Below are 23,415 nucleotides of genomic sequence, written 5' to 3'. Positions count from 1 at the left end.
CCTGCTGGATAGACCATCCTTTGGGGTCGTGGTCTCATCACACCACCAGCCCTTGTGAGTATCTCTAGTTGTACCTGTTGGAAGTGAGCGAGGAGAAGCAAGTGTTTTTGGAAAGCACTCTGTGTGCATTTCTCAAACTTCCACAGAAAGTTACTCTTTGAGTTTCCTGAGGATCCCATTTTGCCATGCAAACCTGCAAAGGTTCATTACAACCCACTCTCCAACTCATTAATGAAGACGGCAAACAATGACAGCCCCAATATCAATTGGTGAGGAATGCAGTAGTAACCAGATGCCAGCTGGACTTTGTACCACTGATCACAGATTGTATCACTCCGAGCCCAGCTGGTCAGCTGATTTTCCACCCAGTGTGTAGATCACTTATCCAAATTATCTCTCTCCAATTTGGCTTACAAGAATACTATGAGAAACCACATCAAGAGCCTTGTTAAAAGTAAATAATTGCTACAGTCCCCTTGTCCGCAGAATCTGTCATCTTATCATAAAAGGCCATCAGGTTGGTCAAGTGTGATTTACTCTTCGTAAATCCACACTGACCATTCCAAATCACCTTATCCTTACTGTATTTGGGAGGTCACGGCTTCAAGAAGGATTGTTCTATAATCTTGTTCTATAATCTAAAATCAAAAAAAGGGGACAGGCTGGCTCACCAGTCTCCTGTAGTTTCATGGGTCATCTTCTTGTCTTTGAAAATGGGTGGCAAATGACGTTTACCTTTTTACATTTATCAGGAACCTCATCCATGACTCTCTTGGGGCACAAAGGCAAGAATGATAGAAGTGGTGGTTCTTCATACTGCCACTGAAAGTTTCCTAGAAGGGAATGGGAAGAAGAGAGAAGACAAACACTAACAGGATGGGATGTTGTACACCCACATCCTACAGTTCTGCATGTCAGGGCTCAGCAAGGATCAATGGCTCCCTAAGGGCCAGGGGCCAGAAGCCAAGGGAGATAGCACAACTGCTAAGGCAGGAGCCTCACCAGCCAAGGCCCCATCTCCACAGCACCCAAGCAAGGAAAGCAGGACAGAGATGGTAACCAGGGACAAACCAGGGTCCAGATCACCAGACAAGCTTGTAGTGATGAAGGAGGGACAACGGGAAACCAGGGAGCTTCATAATAATAAGATACATCTGGGTCCAGGCAGGAAGACCTCCATCAGTCACAATCTGGATCAAGGGGCAATTTCTATGCCCACATGCAGGCATGACTGTAACAGAGCTATAGACAGGTAAACCATGAACATTGCTCAGGCAGGGACTGAAGCCCTGGCTTGATCTTAAATGGAGTTCCTGGGCCTGTGAGCAGGGGGTGCAGGTAGAGGTCTCACTGATAGATGACCAGGACCATTAAGACCCATTAGTGCTCTCAGAGCCACAACAGGATCCACGGTTTGCACAAACTAACCCCACTGGTGACATTCATATTACAAGTCGTCTCAAGTACAGGCAACATACAAGAAAATGGGCATACATCACATCAGTGACGGGTATCTTCAGTGCTAGTGAATGCCCTCATGCTCACGCTTGTCAGTTCACTTAAAGCAACACAGCACTATTTTTTTTCGCAATAGCCACATCTAGGCAGACGTCAGCATCCTGCCAGTCCAAGGCCAAGGGCTTGCTGTAGTATTGTGGCTCCAGTCAGCACCCTAAGGAGCAGGAGAGATGGTAACTAAGAGCATCTGGCACAGTCCTCTTAGTAGGCAGGTGCATGCAGCAATTACGCAGTAAGTGCAGCATGGGTAGGAGGCCAACCCTAAGTGCAGAGTACTTCAAGTGCAAAGTTTTATGGGATAGCTACTGAGCCAACACATGACCCAAGCAGAAAGGATGTGACCAGTCTATCCTAAAGATCCTAGCCATACCAAAGTGATGTAGGCACAACTCACTGTGTAACCACATGGTCACAGAGCCAAGATTCACTCCTTGATGTAAAAGACGAAGAAGATGTAGCTGTATCCACTGGGTCTCAAAACTGGCATTCTCACCTTCCGGATGCATAGGATCAGTAAGAAAATTTCTCCAAATGCTTAGAAAGTAATTGTCATGCATCAATGGATTGAATCATTTCCTATTGAAAAGAATTCACTCAAGCATTTAAGCCAGCTTCACGTATCATCATACAGAACAAAACCCAAAATCAATTCTTGAGAGGAATTATGTGGGTTTTGTACCAGGTACATTGAAGGCTACAATGAATTTTCCTTAATGCAGACAGTATACTACAGGTGCTAAACTCCCAAGAAAATGAAATATAAACCTTTTCAGAGTTGTCAGCATTATTACAAAACTCTCCAGTGGCAATGTTCCCCACAGACTAATAGCTGGGCATCCAGCCAGAAAAAAAACCAACACTAAGTTGTTAAAACAGCTGTGCCAGACAGGAAGAGAGCTTAAAACCTCCTGAATAGCTCCCTAGTTTGAGAAGAGAAATGTACAAATGATGGAAGGGGAGGACTTCTTTCTCTCAAAAAAACCCATTTTTAATTCAGCATACACACAGAGCTAGGAAATTATAATGCTATGCTCCACTGGGTAATTACATCCAAGATGCCTACAAACATATATCTTCGTGAACAGAGTAGTACTGAAGGCTTTTTAAAGTACTCATGGCGATCAATTCCCAACTCCAAGTCAGAGCAGGTGAAAGAAAAATAAAAAAGACGTCAAAGAGAAAAACATTCCTGATGTGTTTTCTGATGTATAAGTACATGCTGTTAGGAGTTCCTTAGAAAAAACTGGGACTCAAGTCCAGTTCTCACTTGCAACTATAAAGCCTTTTAAGAAGGAAGATCTGGCACTTATTTTAAAGCTGCTTTTCATCTACAGGAATATCTTCGATGCCTATTTAACTAACTGCAATAAACACAACTTCATAGTTTTGAACTAAAAAAGAAAAGGCATAACCTTCAAAAGTTTATTTAAAATATAAAAACTGTTCAGTGAAATATCTACAGAGCTTTTACTTTCAGTAGAAAGATTTAATCAGATAGAAAGAATCCAGTACAAAATTTCTGAAAAAATACGGTTCAAACTTCTGAACAACAGTGAAAAGGCACTTAAACAAAAGACACCCAGCAACAAATATAATTCATGTCACAGTCAATGTGTAGTCAAACATTAACTAACACTTCATGAACAAAGAAATTAATTACAGTCTGGTTAAAGTGAGCAACATAGTCCAGACAAGAGTGAGTTCAAGCTCCCTGTACTTCAACAAAAGTGTAAAGAAAGCAGAGAGAAAAAAACTAAAGAACTCTTCAGTCAACTAACAGTTTACGGCACTGAGCTCAGATCAAGAGCTCAGTGCTCAATTTCAACAAGTTCCACAAAAAGAAATGTAAGACAACTGGGTAGCAGCATAAATACTTCATGGTATCCCCAAATCTGTATGTTTGATTTGAGGGTTTTATATTTGTATTCCCAGTTTTTTTTAAAAAAAAACAATAATAAAAGTTGCTACAAAAACAGGAAGCCTTGTTAGAAGCACAACAATTAGACTTAGCATAAGCAGAAAATAAACACGTAATGCTTGAGAATTCACTGCAATCCCTTTCCAGTAGGAAAACTTTTCCACTGCCGGCAATGGAAAGAACCACAGGTATAAGTTTTCCAGAATCAGAAAAGGAAACAGACTGTGACAATTTAAATGAGGTTTTGGGTTTTTTGGTCAAGATTCAACTAACTCCTGTATCTTCAAAACAAAACAAAACAAAAACAAGCATGCCAAAAGGAAACAACACATTTGACAATGGCATTTTCAGCACCAAAGCATATTTGTGCAATAAATACGGAATAAGATCTCAATCATCCACAAATGAGGCAAATAGGGGAAAAAATTGCCAACACCAAAAAAAATACATTTTAAAAAAAAATTATTCAGAGATATGATGTAAACAGGAAAAAGGATTTTACTGTTGGCATTTTTCCCAGTGATACTGAGTAAGACCTATGATACAGGAGTGCTATCAAGGCTTTTCCATCTTTTTTTCCAGATACATTTTCCTGTAGGTCTGAAACATCTCTTTTGAGTCTTTCATTGGAATGTGAAGAGCCTCGACATCTCCATCCAGGATCTGTATAGCTGTGTCAAGTGGAATACTGTCCTTGGCTGAAAGACAGACAGAGAAGTAGGTTAAAGCAAAAGTCTAAGAGTCTTAAATGACCCTACTCCTTCTGCATGTGGTACTTAAGGCCACACACTGTCAAAGAGGATGTCACAAACTTCCTTCCTAAAGCACCAGTCACCTCAGATTTAAATCAGTCTCCAATGCATCTTTAAAGCACCAAATGGTCACTTGGGCCCCTTCGTAATTTCTGAAGAATATTAAGAAAGGTGTAAATGAAAGTGAGTGGTTGTGAAAGTAAGAGAAGAAGCCAGAGGAAGAGCTAAAAGAATGGCACACACCAACAGCCAAGGACACATTCAACAGCAATAAAAGATATAAACATCGCAAAATGTGTTGCTTGCGTCAAGACCACAACGGATAACTTGTCAGCAGAGGGCTTGCACTCAGATAAGAAGAAGATGACAACAAAGTTAGAGCATGCTGAATGCACCATTTCACTCCCTGTTAAACAAGCGGCAAAACAAGACCATAGCCAGAAAGACACCTAAAGCAAAGAACCAAAGACAGCAGGGAGCAACCTCACCCAAGATTTACAAAGGATGGAACAACCAAGATCTTGAGAAGAAAGATGCCACTGTTAAAACTGTTGATGCCTAAAAGGTATAAAAGACCATCCAGAAAGTAATTTGCCAATCAAGAGAAACAAGGCAGATGTAGGTAGTACTGGCACCACTTTTCCTCTGTGTGTCATATAAGTAATCCTGTCCAGACTATCAGGACTCACAGGTCCCAGTACTTGTGAGCACGGGTGCATGTGCAGACAACATCAACTTACTGTGAAAGCCAAATAAAATTTAAAAATCACTTTCTGTTTTTGTACTCTCATCATAGATTTTGTTACGTTACTTCCTACATTTTAAAGTAGGAAAGAACTTAGTCTTTAGCTACAGTTTAAAACTGTACTTGAATCTTGTTATCGGTGCAACCTCAAATTCAACTGCACACCCATATGCAGGAAAATTCCAACAACAAATTTTTATGGCAAGAAGAATATTTAAAACTTGTATGTTTACTCTACAGAATTCATTTCAGCAGCAGAACTAGTAAAGAGTAAGTTAAAGCATTTTATTAAGATTTGCTACTGTAAAGAAAAACTTAAACCCAAGCAAAGAGTATTTAAGTTGTATTTCGAAATGGATCATCAGAAGTTATTTCACCTGTAGCGATCTCTTCCAGGTTTTTTTGCTTCACTGGATCACATTTTAACCAATCTTCTTTTTTACTTTTCACACCTAAAGAGAAAATTTTTTAAAAGTTTTTGAGTTTCCTTTCTTACCAGTTTGGGTCTCCGTTCAGTATCAAGTTTTAACACACATACTAGCACATGCAAAAGGAAACTTCCGTTAGGTGTGAACGTGACTGCAAGGGCTGGTATGTACAGCTTAAGATTTGGTTTTATTTAAAATCAAATATAATGTTTGAGACAAATATGTTTCACATTGCACCATGCGAAATATCAAAAGGTTGGGAATAAGGAGGAGGAAGAAAAGGCATCTTAAAGCAAAGATGGCAAAGGCTACCAAGACTGCGTGCAGGACATGTCTGGCACAAACCTTCTCCCTCAATACCACAAAAGATCTCTTCCTCCTCTCTACCCAGCCAGGTCTATGCACGTCCAGGTGACCACTGAATGTAAACCAGATCACCTTTGGTAACTATGCCAAGGGAACCTGCTTTCTATGAACAAGCCAAGCTACCTTCTAAAAGCAGGTTAGAAAGCATTCTTGCAAAGTTACTTGAAGCTGCCATGCTCTGAGCTACTCTAACTTTATTCTGTAAAACTTAAGGAAAAAGAATAAAACATTAAATTGAAGGAAAAGTCTCATTCTTTTTCAGCTTAATACACAGCTACAGTCTGTCAGCTGGCTAAGCTATTTTGACCTTCACGTTCTAGAGCCCTATACTTTTGCTATCTGTAGTTTTGTACAGCATGAATTTTAAAAGCAGTACATGCTTTTCACTTGCAAAATAATTTACTTACAAATTAACAATCAAGACAGAATCATACCTGCCACAATGGCTTTCTCTCTTTCCAGGGAATTCTTTGCAGCTAAGCTTTCATCATCAGCTGTTGAATTTCTGAACAGTATCTCTGGACACAGCTTAAATTCAAGTACTTCCTGTTTACAGGATTTCTCACCTTCTGAGAGAGAAGAATCTCTTTTTCTGTCTGGGTTGTTTTGTGACACTTTGGGCTCTGTATGCCAGGCAAGTTTGATAGGTGACGTCTCTAATTTTGTCAGATATATGCGTTCCTGTGCCATACGTTTGAATGCAACTCTGTTCAGGTAATGTTTTTTTGGTTCCTTTTGAAGATGCAATTTTAATCTGCTATTTCTTCTGTTTAAGTATAGCAGGTTTTTATCAGGAAACATTTTCTCAGAGCACTTGTCTTTGTTTTGACCATCAAGATGTCTCTCTTTGTTAGAGAAGAAGTTTTTCGAGATGGTAGAAGACAGAGCTTTTTTTCTCTGTAGTTTAAGCGCAGAGCGATCTGCTAATGAACTCTTCATTTTCCAGCCATTTTCTCCATTCAATTTTTTAGCTTTGTCAGTATTTATTATGCAATTATATGAAAGTTGCTTGGAATTCTTTGCTTCCGATTGTTTCAGTCTTTCCTCCTCTACCTTTGTTTTCTTATGGTCTCTCTTCCCAATCATATTTTCCTTCCTCTTCCGTTTGTATTGCTCCTCCTGTGAAGGATGAATTTTCATAGACTTATGCTGAGAATATACGTGGGTTTTTGACTTGAAGTCTACAGTGCCAAAATTTGGGACCTTTATAGCATCAGCATGGTAACTATTCAGCTTTTTATGTTTTATTTCTGCTGATAAATTGTCTTTCTCTTTGACATTAATTCCTACGTCTTGCCCAAGGATCCCCTTTAGTTTCTTACAGTTCTGTTCGTCAAGTGAGTTCTCTTCACAGGTATTTTTTTGTCCCTGAGTGACTTCAGCACGTCTAATTTCAACAGTTTCTGACTTTGTAAATTTGTTAGCTTCTGGTTTGGATTTCATGGTCAAATCTGGTTTGGTTTTATCTTTTGAAAGAGACTCCATTTTGAAAATACTCTCTTTCTTTCTGGATGACTTGGTCACATTGTCTGCATCTGTATGACCAGCTTTCCCTGACAACTCTTCTGAGACTGTCTGATGTTCTTTTTTGTCAGAATGAAATTCTTTGCCTAACAACGGGGTTCCTCTGTTGACTTGCAGCTCTTCCTTCCAGCTGCTCCTTTTAGATTTATCAACATTCTGTTTTACAGGGGAATTAAGTGGTCCAACTTTTTCCTTTTGTGTTGTAAGTGGTTTGTGTTCATTATTCACTGTTAGCCTATCTTTTTTGCCCATTACAGAGGTGTATTTGCAAATATCTTTTTTGGTTTTGCTCTCACCATTTGACATTTTTTCAGAAATTGGCAGGTTTCCCACTGCACAGTTGTTCATCGTTACAGCATCAGATTTACTGTTGTTTTCTTGCTTCTCTGCAGAGCCAGTATTTTCAGCTTTTGGAAGTTGATTGTTCTTCTCTGAACCAGTCATTCCAGATTTACTGGGCCAGTGAGGCACTTGACATGCTACAGATCGACAACCCATTGAAGAGCAATTGTTTTCTTTTCTGGAGTCGGAGGTTTTTTGCGTTGTTTTCTTCTCACACAGACTTTGAGTAGGCTGAATGCTGCCTTGATGGTTCTTCTCAGCTGAAGCCTTTTCTGACTGTGGACTCACCACGCTCCCACTGTCACTAGAGGAACACTGGTTGTGTGTAGGAAACAGTTCTCGCATCTGCTCAGGGCTTAACACTGAAATTTTTATCTGATCTACTGGGTCCTTCAAATGAGAACTCTTGTTGCAAATTTCAGCCTTTTTTTGAGGTTGATTCTCCATCCGCTCAGGCACGGAATTATTTTGTACTGGTTGTTTTGTTAGTGCAGCAGCACCTTCAATCCCATATGGAAACTCTTCCATTAGTTCAGACAGTTGATTACTTAGACATTTAATAGGTTCTGCTCCAGAAAGTTTCATCTCTTCTTCTGTGCTCTTTTTGCTGGACTTGTAATCTTGTTTACTGTTGTCTCCTGGAACAGTCAATGCATTTGTTACAGCAGAAACATCGATAGAGAAATCTAGTGAATTTTGAGCTAACTCCTGGTTTATACTAGCAAGAATTTCTGAATCATTTTCAGGATGCTTGACAGATGCATCCAATGACTTTTTTTGTTCCGAGGTAGAAACTGTTTTAGGAGGATTGCCACTGCTTTCTTTCTCCAAATGACTAGTTGTGATGCCATCCAAAACTTCACCTGCTTTACTCTTGCAGTTTGTTGTTTCTTCCAATGTCTTTTGCAGCAAGCTCTCTCTTTGCAGAGTGTTATTGCTCGTCTCATTTTTACACAAGTCCAGCTGTTGCTCCTTTTGCTTTGTGTCTGATGCACCTCCTCCTGATGAGGTACTATTTAATGTATGTGTCTCAGGGACTGACCTGAAGATACTTGCTATTTGTGGGTTATAAGATGTATCACCTTCAACAAGAGAACATACACTAGAAATGCAAAACATCTGTTCATCCAAGACAGCTATGGGTGTATCTCCTGTCTCTAACACATCTTGCTTGTCTTTACGGTCTCTCGTATTTTCTTGAAAGATTTGACTAGAAAAATCTACGCCCAATTCAGGAAGAGAAGGCTTGTTTTGTACTCCGAGCTGCAGATTTTCACTGGCATCTTGTGCAGATTGGCTAGCTTTCCTTTGGTTTTCATCACATGACTCATTTGCACTCACACTGTTATTCACCACTTTGTTTCCATCAGCTGACTGAACCGTTTCTATGTTTCCTTTATCAGTATTTACCACATTTAAACAGTTTTTCCCCTCTTCTTGCAAGCTTCCCGAGTCAATCAGTGGACAGGTTTTACCTGCAGATGTTGGACATTTGTCTGCCTGCTCACTCTGTGTTCTCTGTTCGGAAAGTACTAAAGGAGAGACAACTGCAACTTGGAGTTCAAAACTTTTTATTAAATTGCAACTCAATGTATCAAGTTTTTGCCCTACAGAAGCAGTTGTTACAGGCAAAACTGCTTCATTTGTATCAACCAGAGCATTATTTTGTTCTCTGCTTTTAGTGTTTTGGCTGTAAGATGAAATCCGATTTGTTGTGGGGTTTTCATTTGGCTGCTTATTTTGCACACTTACAGATTCTGACGAATGCTTTCTCCACAAGCCCAGGCATGCAGATAGCTCTTCCACAGAGTAACTGCAATTGCTCTGTTTAACAGATGTATTTTTAGGAATTGGTGTTTTTTCCTGAGCTACACTGCTCTGGAATTTAGCTTCACCAGATTTGGTTGTTTCTGACACAGGAGAGTTTGTGTTAACCATAAGTGCCTTATCACCTTTCAGACTTTCTATGTTCTTTTCACTAGTGTCTTTTAGTAAGCTTCCACCTGAGACAGATGTATCTACCAGTGGTTTTTCACCACACAGAAGATGAGTCAGTATTTTATCCGCAGTAGCACCAGCTGTCTTCTCTTTCAATATATTTGTGCTGCTCAATACAAAATGAAGAAATGATGAGTTTTGGGGGTACGACGGCTTCTCAGTATTAGCGGGCACATTGTTCAATGTAATTTTGATAGAGCCATCCACTTGACTAAAACCGGACGCATTGTTCAAGGATGTCACTGTTTTTTGAGAAGAGGCCAAGGCATTTGCATCCCTTTCTTTTGAGATGGGAGTGCTCTCAGAATTCTGGGCTGGCAGTTTGCTCTGAGAGGGAAGAGGAGCAGAGCTTAAGGAAAGGCTTCCCTGCTCCACCAGAGGGTTACTTTGAGTTACCTCTAATCCTCTGTTATCAGCATTGGCTATGTTTTTGTCATTTCTTTCTTCAGGTGAAGAGTTAAGTATTGGACTCTCTGTCCCTGTTGTTTCAGATGGGGCAGGTGGTACATTTTGGTTGGGCATCCATAGAGAATGATTAGCAGGAGTATTTTGATTACTTGGAAGAGGTGGGGGATTACTATTGTTATGTTCTGAAGCTGCTAAGAGTCTTCTTCTATAATGATGCATCCTTTCAAGAAGGACGAATTTTTTTTTAATACTGAGCAACCTTTGAGCTTCCCAAAATAGTCTTTCCTTTGTAACTGTTCCTTCTGCTGCTGCTGCTGAAGAAATTTGAGAATTAACAGGCCTATTCATTAAACTACTAGTCTGGCTTTCTTGAACAGAAGTAGGATCACTTAGTGGTTTTGAAGCAGCCACCAAAGAAAGAGTTTCCATTTCTTGCACATCGTATGGTTCTTTGGAAATGCCAAGGGATGGCACAGGCATTCCATTAAAAGGCTGATTTGATGTCGCACTTCCACTTGAATTACATACATGACTAACTGATTGACTGATTTCTCCAGACTGCTCTTTCTGACAGTATTGCTGAACACTGTTAAAACCAGAAGCATGTTCCGGATTCGACGGGCACCTCTGTTGGCTAAGGGTGCATGCATTAGGTACATTTTGAACTGTCTGTGATATACCTACTGAGGACTGTGCTGTAGCTCTTGAATCACAGTTAGTGGGCAACAATGATGGTGCAGAACATCCATTAGGAACTTCTGGTCCCATCTGACTTGGTTGATATTGCAGCATCTGTACATTTGCCGCAGTATTTTGAGTCTGTGACTGTAAAACCTTAAACTGAAGGTCGGGATGATATATCTGGGTTTGGACATGTTGCCCAGATGTACTAAGAGACACAGAATTATTCTGAGAATTAACGTTACTCTGATATAACATTGTAGTTCTCATAGAATTGTGCTGCAGTATTTGTGACCGTGCAGTGTAACTATTTGCTGTGAAATACTGAGATTCCTGAAGTACATTCCTCGTGTTATTTCCAGTTTTCACTAAAGACGACACAGGAGGCAACTTTCTACGAGAATAACCGTAGGTGTTAGAGTTTGGCCAAGTCCGAGTCACCTCTGCCTGCACGTGTGATGTATGATTGGGAGGTTTCGGAGCTATTGGCCTGTAGGATGGTAGATATTGATCAACAGAGTATTTTGAGATAGAAGAGTCATTGCCAGCTACAGATGCTCCTGGTAAGGCCTGATCTGAGGTTCTGAATCCTTCAGCATTTACAGAAGGGAAGACAACATTGCTGGTTGGCAGATACACCATTTGGTTATTTCCAACGTAAGTGCATACATTGGTAGAGGAATAGCCATTTGTAGAGGAATAGACATTTGTCTGAGGAAAAGTATGTGCATTAGAAAAGAACTGAGTGTAACATGTTTTTTCATTTTGCAGGTTCTTATTTGCATCAGCATTCTGGAGTGGTCTTAAATTCCAGTCCATCTTTTCTTGAATTCTTTTTCTTCAGCCAAAAATCAAAATGCTAAAAAAATAAATAAAAATAAATCAAACAAAACCTTAATCTTTCATTTAAAACCTATTTCACTTACCCAGAAGTGAATTAGAATGCTTTATGAACAGAACTATCAAACTTAAATTGCTAGGTAGAAGAGCAACTCCTTGGCACAACCCATGGACATCAATGTTGTCATGTAAAGTTGCATAAATTATTTCCCAGAACACAGTTAAGGTACACAAAGACAGGGTAGCAACTAACAATTCTGTTGATTGTCCAATGAATAATAAAATCCTCACATTATTCTGCTAATTCTACTATCATTCAATTTTTTTATTTAATGGTAGATTGCTACATTTACCTTCTCATCCAAAAGAAATGGAAAAAACCCAATGTGTTTATATAACACGATATAACGAGAAATGCGTAACAGGTGAGCATAAGAAGCATCCACAAAATATAATGCATGTCACAGTTTTCATACAAGAATGGACTGCAATTTTATCTTCAAATATAACAAAAGAAAGGAGAAAATGAATTTGGGTTCAGTAAAGATGGCTTATAATAATGTGGCCCACTTTTATCTTACATGTCATTTGCTCTTCACTGACACTAATTTTTGAGAAACACAAGTCTGTGACTCTAGTTAACAATACATGTAGACATAAAAGTAAAATAGACCTAATTCTGTTTGGTAGCATGAACTTACTCAAGTATGAAGTATGGAGACAACACTATCATCCCTGCTGCTGCAGAAGTACACCTTGAAGAGGTGACCAAGTCACAGATCTCTAACTCTCCACAAGTTATATTCCAGAATATACATCTATTACCAACAAGTCCAACTGAGTAAGCATGTTACTTCTGAAGGATCTCTGAGAAGTTCTTACAGATGTCATCTTCAAAGCCAAACACCGTTTCAGTCTTCAAAAATTGAAAAGCGCAAAAAAACCTGACAACAACCAATAAGCATGAATGCTGTTTGCATCTCAGTAAGTTCCTCTCAGTATGGTCAAACCCACCTAGGACAGAAAAAACACTTCGCTTTGTGCAGCGTGTTAGACAACTTCAACAAAATATTTCAGGTCATTTCTCCCACATCACCAAAGGCTCCCGAGTTTCTTTCATGAGCTCTTTTAGATTTTAGGACTCTCCTGATTTCAAACATGGGAAATAGAAGCACCACTCAGATCTAGCACATAAGAGCCACAAAGTTAGAATTTCCAGAAGTTATTACCGAGATTCAAAGATTGCTCTATCTTTCTTCACTCTTTCTTTTTACTTTCTCTGCTCTCAAAGGACAGCAATAACAAAAGTAAACAGGAAAACAAAGTTGCATATGAAATTAATAAAAAAATGTCAACAACAGTATCAAGGTGGTATTTACAGCGATACAGACTTTTGCATCCAAGCTAAAGATTGCAGACTGCTAATATTACCCTGCATATTTCCTGAAAAATAACCAGGGCATAAAACAATCACATCTTTGAATTAGATAACTGCTGAAGAAATTTAAGACATTTATACCTTCCAGAAACATGACTGAGATATGTAAACAAGACTAAGATGCCAACTAGTAGTAATTGTAAAGAGAGAAGAAACTTTGACTACATGGAACACACAACTTAGCCAAGAATAAAACCCAATTCTTGTCACAATCAAGACCATAAACATGAGGAGTACAACCTTAGTTCATCATCACTATTACTTGGATTAAGAAAACTAAGTTTGCAACTGTGATCACAACCTGAAATTTTTTTATAACTTTAATACAAACTATGGTACTTTAAAAAGTGATATTTGGCAGAAAGCACTTGTCTTCAGAAGATTTGAGAAGATCAGTATCAGTACAAGACTCCAAAAGACAAAGAAAAGACTCTTCCTCACACATACCCGCTTCACTCCTTCACCTGCTACTTTCTCACTTTGACTACGAGCCTCAGAAATCATCAGCATTTACTACATAGGCAACTACCAATTTTTCAATGACGGTGCATAGAAAGGGAATGGAGACACCCCCCATTGAACACAGGAGTAACTGCACAGCTCTTCAACAAATCATATCATGTGACTAAAACACCTCCACCTAAGATCCTCTACCAAACAGTTTTAGGGAAGTATCTGGCCCCATCTTATGTAACATCCCTGAATCACTCTGGAGTCACCCCAATTCACCTCAGAGAGAGATCCAAGGGGAATTTGGGCCACCTATATAAAGAACAGTGAATTCAACTGCTACAGGTTTCTGTTTTAGGGGAAAAGGAACAATGCATCCAAACAGCAGAAGGCAACATTTGCTTCAGTTTTCTAATAGCCTTAATCTACACAAAACATCTAAGCTTATTTCTGATAGGAAAGACCTCAATTTTTATTAGCAATGTTTGTTATTGATTACTATTGATGACTTCTTAGAGGCCTCTCTCCAGGAAAATACCAAGAAAAATAAATGAAGCCTAAAACACGGAATAAATTGTTACAGGCTTTTGATCTATTAGATTGGGTAAGACAGCAAAAATTTAATATTTCATTCACTGAACACTGTAACTTAACATTAAAAACTGTACAGCTGCACACTGGAGCAAAAAAACACTTAAACAGTGAAAGCAAAGGGAGAGTATGAGACCAGGAGACAATGCAACAATGTTGCACTGGACTCATGAGAGGCTCATGAGTCACAAGATCACAGTAACCGTTGTTGACTCCTCGAGTGTATAGAAAGCACAGACAAAACAAGTTCACTGTCATCAGTCAAGAGGATAGTGGGACACACAGTAAAGACTCATGAGGCTGCATCCCTTGTCCTACACATTGCTGGAAGAGAAAGTTAACATTAATGCAGCAGAAGGCCACAGAGCCATAGTGTGGGAACTACTGTGCTGACACTGGACAGGAAGTGAATGACCAGCCCCAAGCAAACATTTACCATTTCTGCAGAGAGGAGCTTGGCAGTGACCAAACTGCTAATTTAGCGTTAATGCATGTAGCATTCTCGTTAAATGGTAAATGCAACAATAGAGCAGGTAAGACACCTGCATGATGATCATCAGGGTAAACTACTCACCTGTCAATTGTTTTCTTTGATTCACCAGGGAACATGGGCAACCAGTTCAAATGGAGTAAGCAACTGCAGAAGACAACAGGTTGCTGAAATTAAAGGACATAAAAAGATAATGCACCAACTGTGGGTTAAGATCAGCAGCAGAGGATCACAACACTGAAGATCCCAACAACCTGAAAAATCAACAGTTATGGTGGCAAGCATCCTTCTCCAGGCTATGTCAACACAAAAGGACAGATGATCCTGGAGAACCCATGTCATGAGCATGGTCTCTTAAGGGCCCATACAAGGATCTTTCGGACCATAACAGGCCAGGAGAACTTATTCTGGAATTGCTCTTATAGTCAAACCATGACAAATTGGCTGGATAACAATACCTCGTAAGGCCAGAAGGCAAATGTGCATTCTTTGTGTGTACGTGTGCAAAACGCTAATTTATCTGGAGGGCATCTGCCCAAAATTAATCAAGTCAAAAGGGAAGATGGTCATTGTTGCAGAAAAATAGTTAGTGAACCAAACTTAGCCAAACTTATGCCTGAGACCGTATAATAAGCTGCTGAAGCTGGATTCTCAGCTTGTCCCCTGTATAGCCCCAGTCCATAACCACAAGCATGGTTACCTGAAGTGCTTACCTCTGCTATTCTGCTAGACGTGATGTATGAGTACTGACCTTTTGTAGCAGACTGATGAACTATTGTCCTGGTTTTGTTAAAAACAAGTTTCTCTTTTAGTGAATTTGCCTGTCAGCTAAAGCCTTCATATTAGCTGCATTTTCCTGGAGAACCAGACACATGTTTTGGTAAACCTAGCAATGGAATGCAAACTTATTGATAAGCATGGATGGACATCTCGCAAGAGGGGCGACAAGAAACAAGTGACCAAGAAACTGACCAACTGTGTATAACATTCTATTCACGTGAATACTTCATATAAAATGGGAGATCACGAGGATCTTGTCCCTTTTTCCCTATGGCCGACATTAGGAGAGGACCTTGCTAGTCGTCCCTATGAACTGAGGCCTAGTGAGAGACTGAATCCAGCTCCGGTTGGCTGCAGAGTCCAATCCAGGACTTCAGGTGCCGGCTCTGCAGTTGCTGAGACTTTCAAGATTGGTTTTGTATATTTTGTATTATTTTCTCTATTCTTATTAGTAGCATTAGTAAAACATTGTTAATTTTTCCAACTCTCTTCTCTCTGTCCTTCTTTTCCTCCTGATTGCCTGTCCTGAGTGGAAGGGGGGAGAGGGAGGGGCAAAGGAGGGAAGTAGGGGAGGAAAGGAGGTTAACAATACATCTGCCAGGGTTTTATTGTCACCCCGCAATCTAACCCTCAACAACTATAGAGAACATGCTAGACAGGTAGAACATCAGACATTGTTAAGTAGCGACCCGATGACTTTTTGTGCTGAAGCCTGTCGTTATGGAACAAGAAAAGAAGAAGTGGAACCTGAACACCATGAGGACAGAGGAAGCCTGAGGACATCGTGAATATTTAGAAAATTCCACTATGGACAGTGACAAATTTGCTTAGTTTCATAATACCTGTTAGGACCCTATATAATGTAGCCACTGACCGCTGTATACTTGTCACTCTCTGAGGAGGTGACCCAACGCTGCTGTTCCTGCGAATCTTCTACAATAAATACTGCTCAGAGTAACCCACAAAGAGTTCAAGTCTCTGTTCTGCACCTCCTACCTGCTTCAGTCATCAACTAATTAATGGTGTTGAAGAAGAATGCAATCATTGTCTGGATTAAATGATAACTGGGGAAGCTCAAAGACACTTTTGGAACAGAAAAGGATTCAATAGAAGTGTAAGAGAAACACGATTTTTTTTTTTTTTTTTTAATAAAACACTTTGAGGTGGAAACAGTCATCAAGATCTGTGTGGCATTGCCCAAAGTCACCCTGTCATCATCACAACTTCCACCTGTGCCAGACAGAGCATCATCTCCATGAGATGCTGTAAGGGGACCAGCATGTATTCAGCTGAGGGACTGACAGTGCACAGTAAAACAAGTAGGGACCCACAGCTCAGCTGTATGCATGCAAACTCAGATGCCTTCTCACCAGCAAAGGGATCAGCAGGTTATAGGGAACAGCAAATGCTCGCATAAAGCTGAAGCAACCCCATCACCCACAGAAGATGTGTGCAAGAAGAGGGCTTGTGCTTGTAACCCATATAGCAGGGGAAGGTGGAGAAAGGGATGAACATCACAAAAAGAGAGATATTAGAACTTTCTGGGATAAAAGAAGGGTGTTTAGAAACAGTGGGTGCTTCCAGAAACTGTAAATACTTAGCATTTTTAAAGTGTTGCATTTTATGGTTTGTTACATTACCAATTTTCCTTCCGAAGACAGAGTTGAGTGATAGCCACTTAAATACATGTTCTTAATAAAGTGCTTCAGTCTTTAATAAACTACATGAACAGAAGAGTTCTCTACTACAGTTTACCAAAACCATACACTACTGTATTCGTGCAGGGTTTTTTTATTGCAATTGTACACTGTAGTGCTTGGGCTATTTAAAACAAACCAAAAATCACTGCAATGTTTACATAGTCTTTTTCCACTAGGTAACACTGCTATACATTTGTTCCTGCTAACAGACTGACCTTAAGCATAATTAGTGGAAAGAAGTAAACAATATTCACCTGGAGATGAGTAACATCAGTAACCCAGAAGTACCATGACAAAGTGTCCAGCAACAGGAAATGAAAGGAATGACAACAAATTAAGGGTATTTGATCAGGTGACCCAGTCACCAGGGGACTAGTGATACAAATTCAGCACAAAGCCAACTCTGTGGAAGATCTTTTGATCACTCCGGAGAAACAGTCACCTGTAGACCTCATCGCTTTTCAAAAGCATTGAAGTTTACTTCATCCAGATCCATTGATAAGGAGGAAGCTAGTGTTGTACCCTGATGTGAACTGTGGTCAGCAAAACCTCATATTTACTAGTGTGGATGCCAACATAGGGCTGGTCTCGTCCCAGTTACTTAGCAGGATAGGTCCATGGGAGCCCAGCTCCTCTGATGTAACTGTAGCAGGGTTTGCGGTAGGTTGACCTCGGCCAGCAGCCAAGCATACATGCAGCCACTTGTTCACCCACAAGCAGAAAAGGAGAGAAAATTGGAAGAATTAAAGTGAGAAAATTCAAGGGTCGAGATAAAGAAAGTTTAAACAGGTAAAGGAAAAGAAAAGCAGCGGGTGGAAACAAGCAAATCAAAGGAAACCACTCACTATCTCCCACAAGCAGACCAATGCCCAGCTAGTCTCTGAGCAATAGCCACCTTGGAATCCAAACCCTACTTCTTCCTCCATCTGTTTTTCATTAGTGATCACGAAGTTATACTATATGGAATATCCCCTTTCACCAACCTGGGTCACCTGTCCTGACTGTGTCCCCTCCCAGCCTTTGCCTACTCTCATTCCACTTGCTGCAGAGAGGCAAAGTGGAAAACAGAGGAGGCCCTGGCACTGTGCAAGCACTGCTCAGCAACTGCGAAGACACGGGTGAGTTACCAACTATGTTTTAGGCACAGATCCAAAACCCAGCACCATACAGGTGCTGTGAAGAAAACTAACTCCATCCCAGGCACATCCAGTACAGTTCAATGCAGTCTGCAGCCCTGTAAATTTCATGCCTCATATGCTTTATTTAGAACTACTGATCTATTAGTTTCAGATAACAGATACTTGAATGAAGTAAGGGCTCGACTTTTTCCCTAGCATAATGATTTCTGTGCTAATCAATCAACTGCCCCATCACACCGTGATGAAATTCAGCGCACTGAAAGCATTAAAGGTATTGACCACTACAAATTGATCCTTCTGCTCTAGTGCCATGGCTGGCCTCGGACACGCTGGTGGAGAACACAGGCAGCACTGAAGCTGTCCTACAACAATCTCTCCACACCACATAAGTAAATAAATGTGGGACATAAATAGTTAGGAAGTAGTGCATGGCATAGAAAGCAATGTGAATAAAAGTAGTTCATCTGCCTCAAGTTTGCAAGGTGATGATTTAAATGTAAGGGTTAACTAATAAACATACTATTTATTTCCATTTAGGTACTGAGCCTTGTCTGTCTAAGTACAGACTTGCTCTGTGTTTTAAGCTGGCCAAATAAGATCCAGCTGAAGCCTGGAGGTAACTGCTCACAGCATCACATTCAAGCCAATATGCTTTGCTGAAAACAGCACACCACTTACGTATGGGAATTTAAGTTAAAGCTGTGTTCTGAGCTCCCACTTTTTCTTAAATCAAACTGGACATAAGTTTATTTATATATACATATATAAAATGAGAAATATAAGTTAAGAATAAGCCTCTTCAAATTAACTGACAGTATCCTCAACTTAACTTTTCTGAGTTTACTCATGTAAACTGTTAACCTGAACACCCAGTACAACAGCATTAAAAAGCAGCCTCTCCCTAGGCACTACTCCTATGTGTAGGGCTTGCACATGTGACAAAGACACACATGTACACTCAGAGAGTACAAAAATTAAACTGCTGTAGATAAATTAGTTCAAATGGTGCTGTCACAGTCAGATCCTCTGCCACTATCTACCCCGTGAAGGAATAAGGTTCCAAGGCACAAAGTGAGATTTAGTGGGATACTTAATGTAGGTAACAATTCTACCACCCTGCGAGTGAGGACTATCCTGCTTCTATTCAAAACTCCTCATCATCTACCTAACAGGTATCACTCAATTCCCAGGAAAGTAGCCTCACCCTAAGTCCTAGGTTAAGGGGAGATGACCAAGGCATGAGCCAGCAGATCCTCAGGATTGCTCCAACTGGGGCTCCCCAGGAGTGGTTTATACATGACTCCCCTTGGTGCTTTCTGTTGTCACTGCCTAGGAGTGTCATTTCACCCTTGCCAGACAAGCCCAAGGCCCTACTTGATCTGGATTGTTTCTTCACAGGTGCCTACACATTTGGGATCTCCAAGGTCCCGGGTAGCAAGTGCACAGGCTTAAGGTCCAAATTCCCAGTGAGACACACAAATCGTGGTAGTCAAATTCAGAGTCTTATTTGACAAAAAATAAGCTACAGGAACATGAACGTACAAGCACACACAGTTCACTACAGGACTCCTTAAAAATAGCTGGTGGTGTACCAGGAATTAAAGTAATGAACAACCAGATCTTTAGTCAGCCCTTTGAATATGAGTGTTACTAATTTAACATCAAATAGGTGCTATATCCACAGAAATTCTCCTGGTAAGGGGGTCTCCCAGAACCTGGGTGATTATCCAATTCCAATCTAAAGAAACTTACAGCAGACACAAGTGACTGAAGTCTCTGAGTATTCAGTAAAGAGTGAAAGAGTGAAAGCAAGACAGCTCTACTTTCTCATATGAATAAAGTGAGGAGAATTTATACCTGTCTTTAAATCTGTGGTGAGTGGAGTCACGGTCCCTGGTATGAAATTCAGATCTGCCTGGTCTCCTTCCTTCCTTCTGTTATTTACATTGATTCTTATGAAGCCTTTTCAGGTTTACATGTGTTAGCAGAAAGGGGTTCTTCAGTTGGAAGAGATGTTTGGGCCAGCACCCGTAGGCAATCAGGGCTGCTCTGAGTCCAGGGCTGAGTCTGGGAGTGGGGGATGGTTGCTTCTTCTGGAAACAAAAGGGAGACATCAGAGAGCCATTCCCTTGGAAAGGCCACCCAGGGCAGGGACATCAGCAGCTCACAGCTCTTCCTGACTGCTCCAGGCACTTGTCCCCCAAAGGAGACTGTCATACCATGTCTGGAAGGGGAACTGCATCCTGGTGCACCCCCAGGCCACCACAAGTGCCAGGGAAGAGGGTCCAATGGATTCAGAAGCACTTGAGCCTGACTGCCCATCCAGCCCATTTTCTTTTCTTAATTGCCAAAGACTCCTGCCCACTCACCCCCAGGCACAGCTGGGCAGCCTGCCCTGCTTAACCCTTGATGTTTCGGAACTGACCTTCTGTGAGTCAGTGGATTGCCAGGGAGGAAGCTGCAGCTCTGCACAAAACCTCAAAATACGGAAGTCTAACAACATCTGCAATGCACTTAGTTGCATCACTTTCCTATCTTCCCACCAGAATTCTGTAGCACAACCAGGAAAGAGAATCGACATCCAGTTTTAGCCCTACAAACTCTCCTTCCAGTTTCAGCTATGTGAGATTTCACAATTTCTGGAAAGAACACAGTATTTCCATTTCAAAGAGAAATCACATACTGAAGGAAGAGACTCCACAACCAAACTCTTCTCTGTACCTGACATCCTCAAGAGTGTGCACCATTAGACAGCAGCCCTGGCATTGCACAGCAAGGACAAGACAGACACACTTCCCCACACTGAATCACATAAGGAAGGGGTGGAAATACAGGGTTACTATGTATTATATGGTATTTCTGTGCACACAAGGGAAAGAAGCAGCACAGAAGGGAGCAGAGGTGGGATGTGATGACAGGTCAGCAAGTCCAGATAGTACCTTTGTGACTCAACAATAAAAGCTAGACAGTCTGACCAGAAAATTTCTGATTCCTCAGGCCTGTTGGCTGGTCAAGTTGCTTATCTGAAGAAGCCCTGTCCTACTTCCTGCTGTCTTGCTTGACAACCATGCTCATGCAAGTCTTTGCAGACCCCAATATTAAGTTTTTTATTAAATTTGATTTATTGAATTAAGTTTAGCCCAGTGTAGGAAACAATTATTTTGCAAATATAATAGGCCCAGGCAGGATCTCTAAGCAAAACATATTTTAATAACGATTTTGCAAGACCAGGTGTTCTACCTAAAGGTAGGCACACCTAATAGGGCAAAAAGCCCCTGCTTATATCTCCCCAAAATCCCACCCACAATTTCCCTCCCCTGTTCCCATTGGTTGGGTACTTCAGGATTTACAGACTATCCCAACGCACACAATACCCTTCCCCTAATCAATCTATTGATGATACGGATTCCTGGTACTTTGGCTACTCTTCCCCCTAAATTAACTTAACAGTACAAGTATTGGTACATATACAGGTGTCAGTACATATTCTGGGAAGAGACTGTATTACATTAAGAATTCAGAGTCTCTCGGTCCTTCCCCCCTGCTGGGGTCAGGTTACAGGTCCTCGGTTATGTAAAAACAACAGTTCCTCATTAAATGTTCCTTACACCCAGTATTACTGAATTACTGGATTTAAAATTATTTTGACCCAGATAAGTGTACTACTGATTGAAACTTGTTACTGTATTGCTAATTGAGACAATTTTTTTATCCCTAAAGCTGTTAGTACGGTCTCAGTTACTGTATCTTGAATCTAACTCGACCAGGATGCCTCAAGCCCCTCCGCTCCATTGTCAGAGGGATGCAGTACATGGCACCCTGATTGGCCCCAGTCTCGCAGCAAGTGCCTGAAATGTTCTGAGGCCTTGACCCACCTGTGGGCATCAGATGCTCTTATGGAGGCAACTACCCGTTCCCTTCTTTCATTAGAGAAAGTCAGAAAGATGACCACATGAAGAGAAAGTTACCCTGCCTGTTTCCCTTAGCTCATGGTCTTAGAAACACTGAGCACCACTCAAATGCAGTGGAAGGCCAAGTTGTGTCCTTACAGAAATTAATATCTCAAGCCCAGCAGGACATTTGGGCTGGGATAGATAAGACTCTTGCCATGGCCTGTGTTAGAAGTCTTCACCTGACTGTGGAGAAATGAGAAGGCCACATGACCCCTGTGGCAATAGTACCTGCCCAAGAAAAACTTGACAGGTGGCTGGAAGATGCCAAGAAGGGAGTTTTTGAAACAAAAATACATAAAGCTTTATATATTGATCAAGACAATTGGGGCAGAAATATTCAGTCCAACTTGACTTCAGAAAATTGTGTGTCCTGACAGGACTTACAAATCACATGAACAATTAAAACTGCTAATGCTAATGGATGCTAATGGCGGCATTGCAACTGTGTTTCTGTGTGCTCTTTCACAGGCATAGACTTAGCCAAATCAAGCAGATTCACAAATCTGTTACTGTGGTTTATTTAACCTGTCTTGCAAATATGTCACATGATGGGGGGGATATAATCTGAATTTCAGAATCAGAAGCCTGGATGCTCCTCTAGGGTCTAGAATCCAACTACAAACTTCAGTGAAAAATACATACTCTGTCTTTCAGTCATCGCTAGTGCGTGCTCAAAGGTAAAGGCCCCAAGATGACTGAGGCCCACCAACTGGGCCAGTCTCATAGATTTGGCATTAAGCGCAGGTAAGTTGGTTATCAAACACACTTTAGATGTAGCCCCTGTGCCAGACAAAGCCCTATTAGGTTGCCATCCCTTTGATGCCCAGCAGCACCCACTAGTCAAAAAAGGTCCTGGTCTACTCAGAGCCCATTAACATCGATCAGCACTAGATTTACAGGCAGTCCCCAGTGACACATGGTCCCAACCATTAGCAAAGCTGATTCATGTTATGCTCATTCTGTCATCCTCCCACCTCTGCAGCTATAGTTACTACCAAATGCCCTTGTGTCCAGTTAAAAATCCCCCTAAGCTTGTGCAAAAGGGCCCTGACCTTGAAGCATGGAAAGCCTGTTTGGCCCTGTGCATTCCCAAACAGGCAGTCCACAGAGTCCCAACATCTGTTTTACTGGCTTTTGCCAACAAAACCCACCATGCCACAACTTTTCCCACCAGAGCCTTAGCAAGGGCCCCTAGTGTACCTCCTGCCAGCTCATCAGCTGGAAACTAGAAAACCTCCAGCCCTTGGTTACCCAGACTTGTCAGACATATAATTAGCACCCCAGGGGAACTGGTCAGAACCTGCTGATCCTTCTCAGGTGGCACAGAGGGTACAGCTTACAGGGACTTCCCATC

General features: G+C 41.0%; 1 protein-coding gene across 1 annotated transcript in view; it reads right to left on the bottom strand.

The window, feature by feature from the left end:
* Nucleotides 1-2,995: 2,995 nt before the first annotated feature.
* Nucleotides 2,996-23,415, bottom strand: part of RESF1 (retroelement silencing factor 1) — a 37,860-nt gene continuing 17,440 nt past the window's right edge. The window contains exons 2-5 of the mRNA XM_080354332.1: nucleotides 14,574-14,656; nucleotides 6,162-11,539; nucleotides 5,311-5,385; nucleotides 2,996-4,134 (exon numbers count right to left, since the gene is read on the bottom strand). Of these exons, the coding sequence (XP_080210458.1) occupies nucleotides 3,992-4,134; nucleotides 5,311-5,385; nucleotides 6,162-11,499 (5,556 nt within the window). The 5' untranslated portion in view covers nucleotides 11,500-11,539; nucleotides 14,574-14,656 and the 3' untranslated portion in view covers nucleotides 2,996-3,991. The remainder of the gene's footprint in view (nucleotides 4,135-5,310; nucleotides 5,386-6,161; nucleotides 11,540-14,573; nucleotides 14,657-23,415) is intronic.

Source organism: Nesoenas mayeri (genome assembly GCF_963082525.1).
Source record: "Nesoenas mayeri genome assembly, chromosome: 1".
Lineage (NCBI taxonomy): Eukaryota > Metazoa > Chordata > Aves > Columbiformes > Columbidae > Nesoenas > Nesoenas mayeri.
The sequence above is the reverse complement of the archived record's forward strand: the minus strand, read 5'-3'. Positions and strand labels throughout refer to the sequence as shown.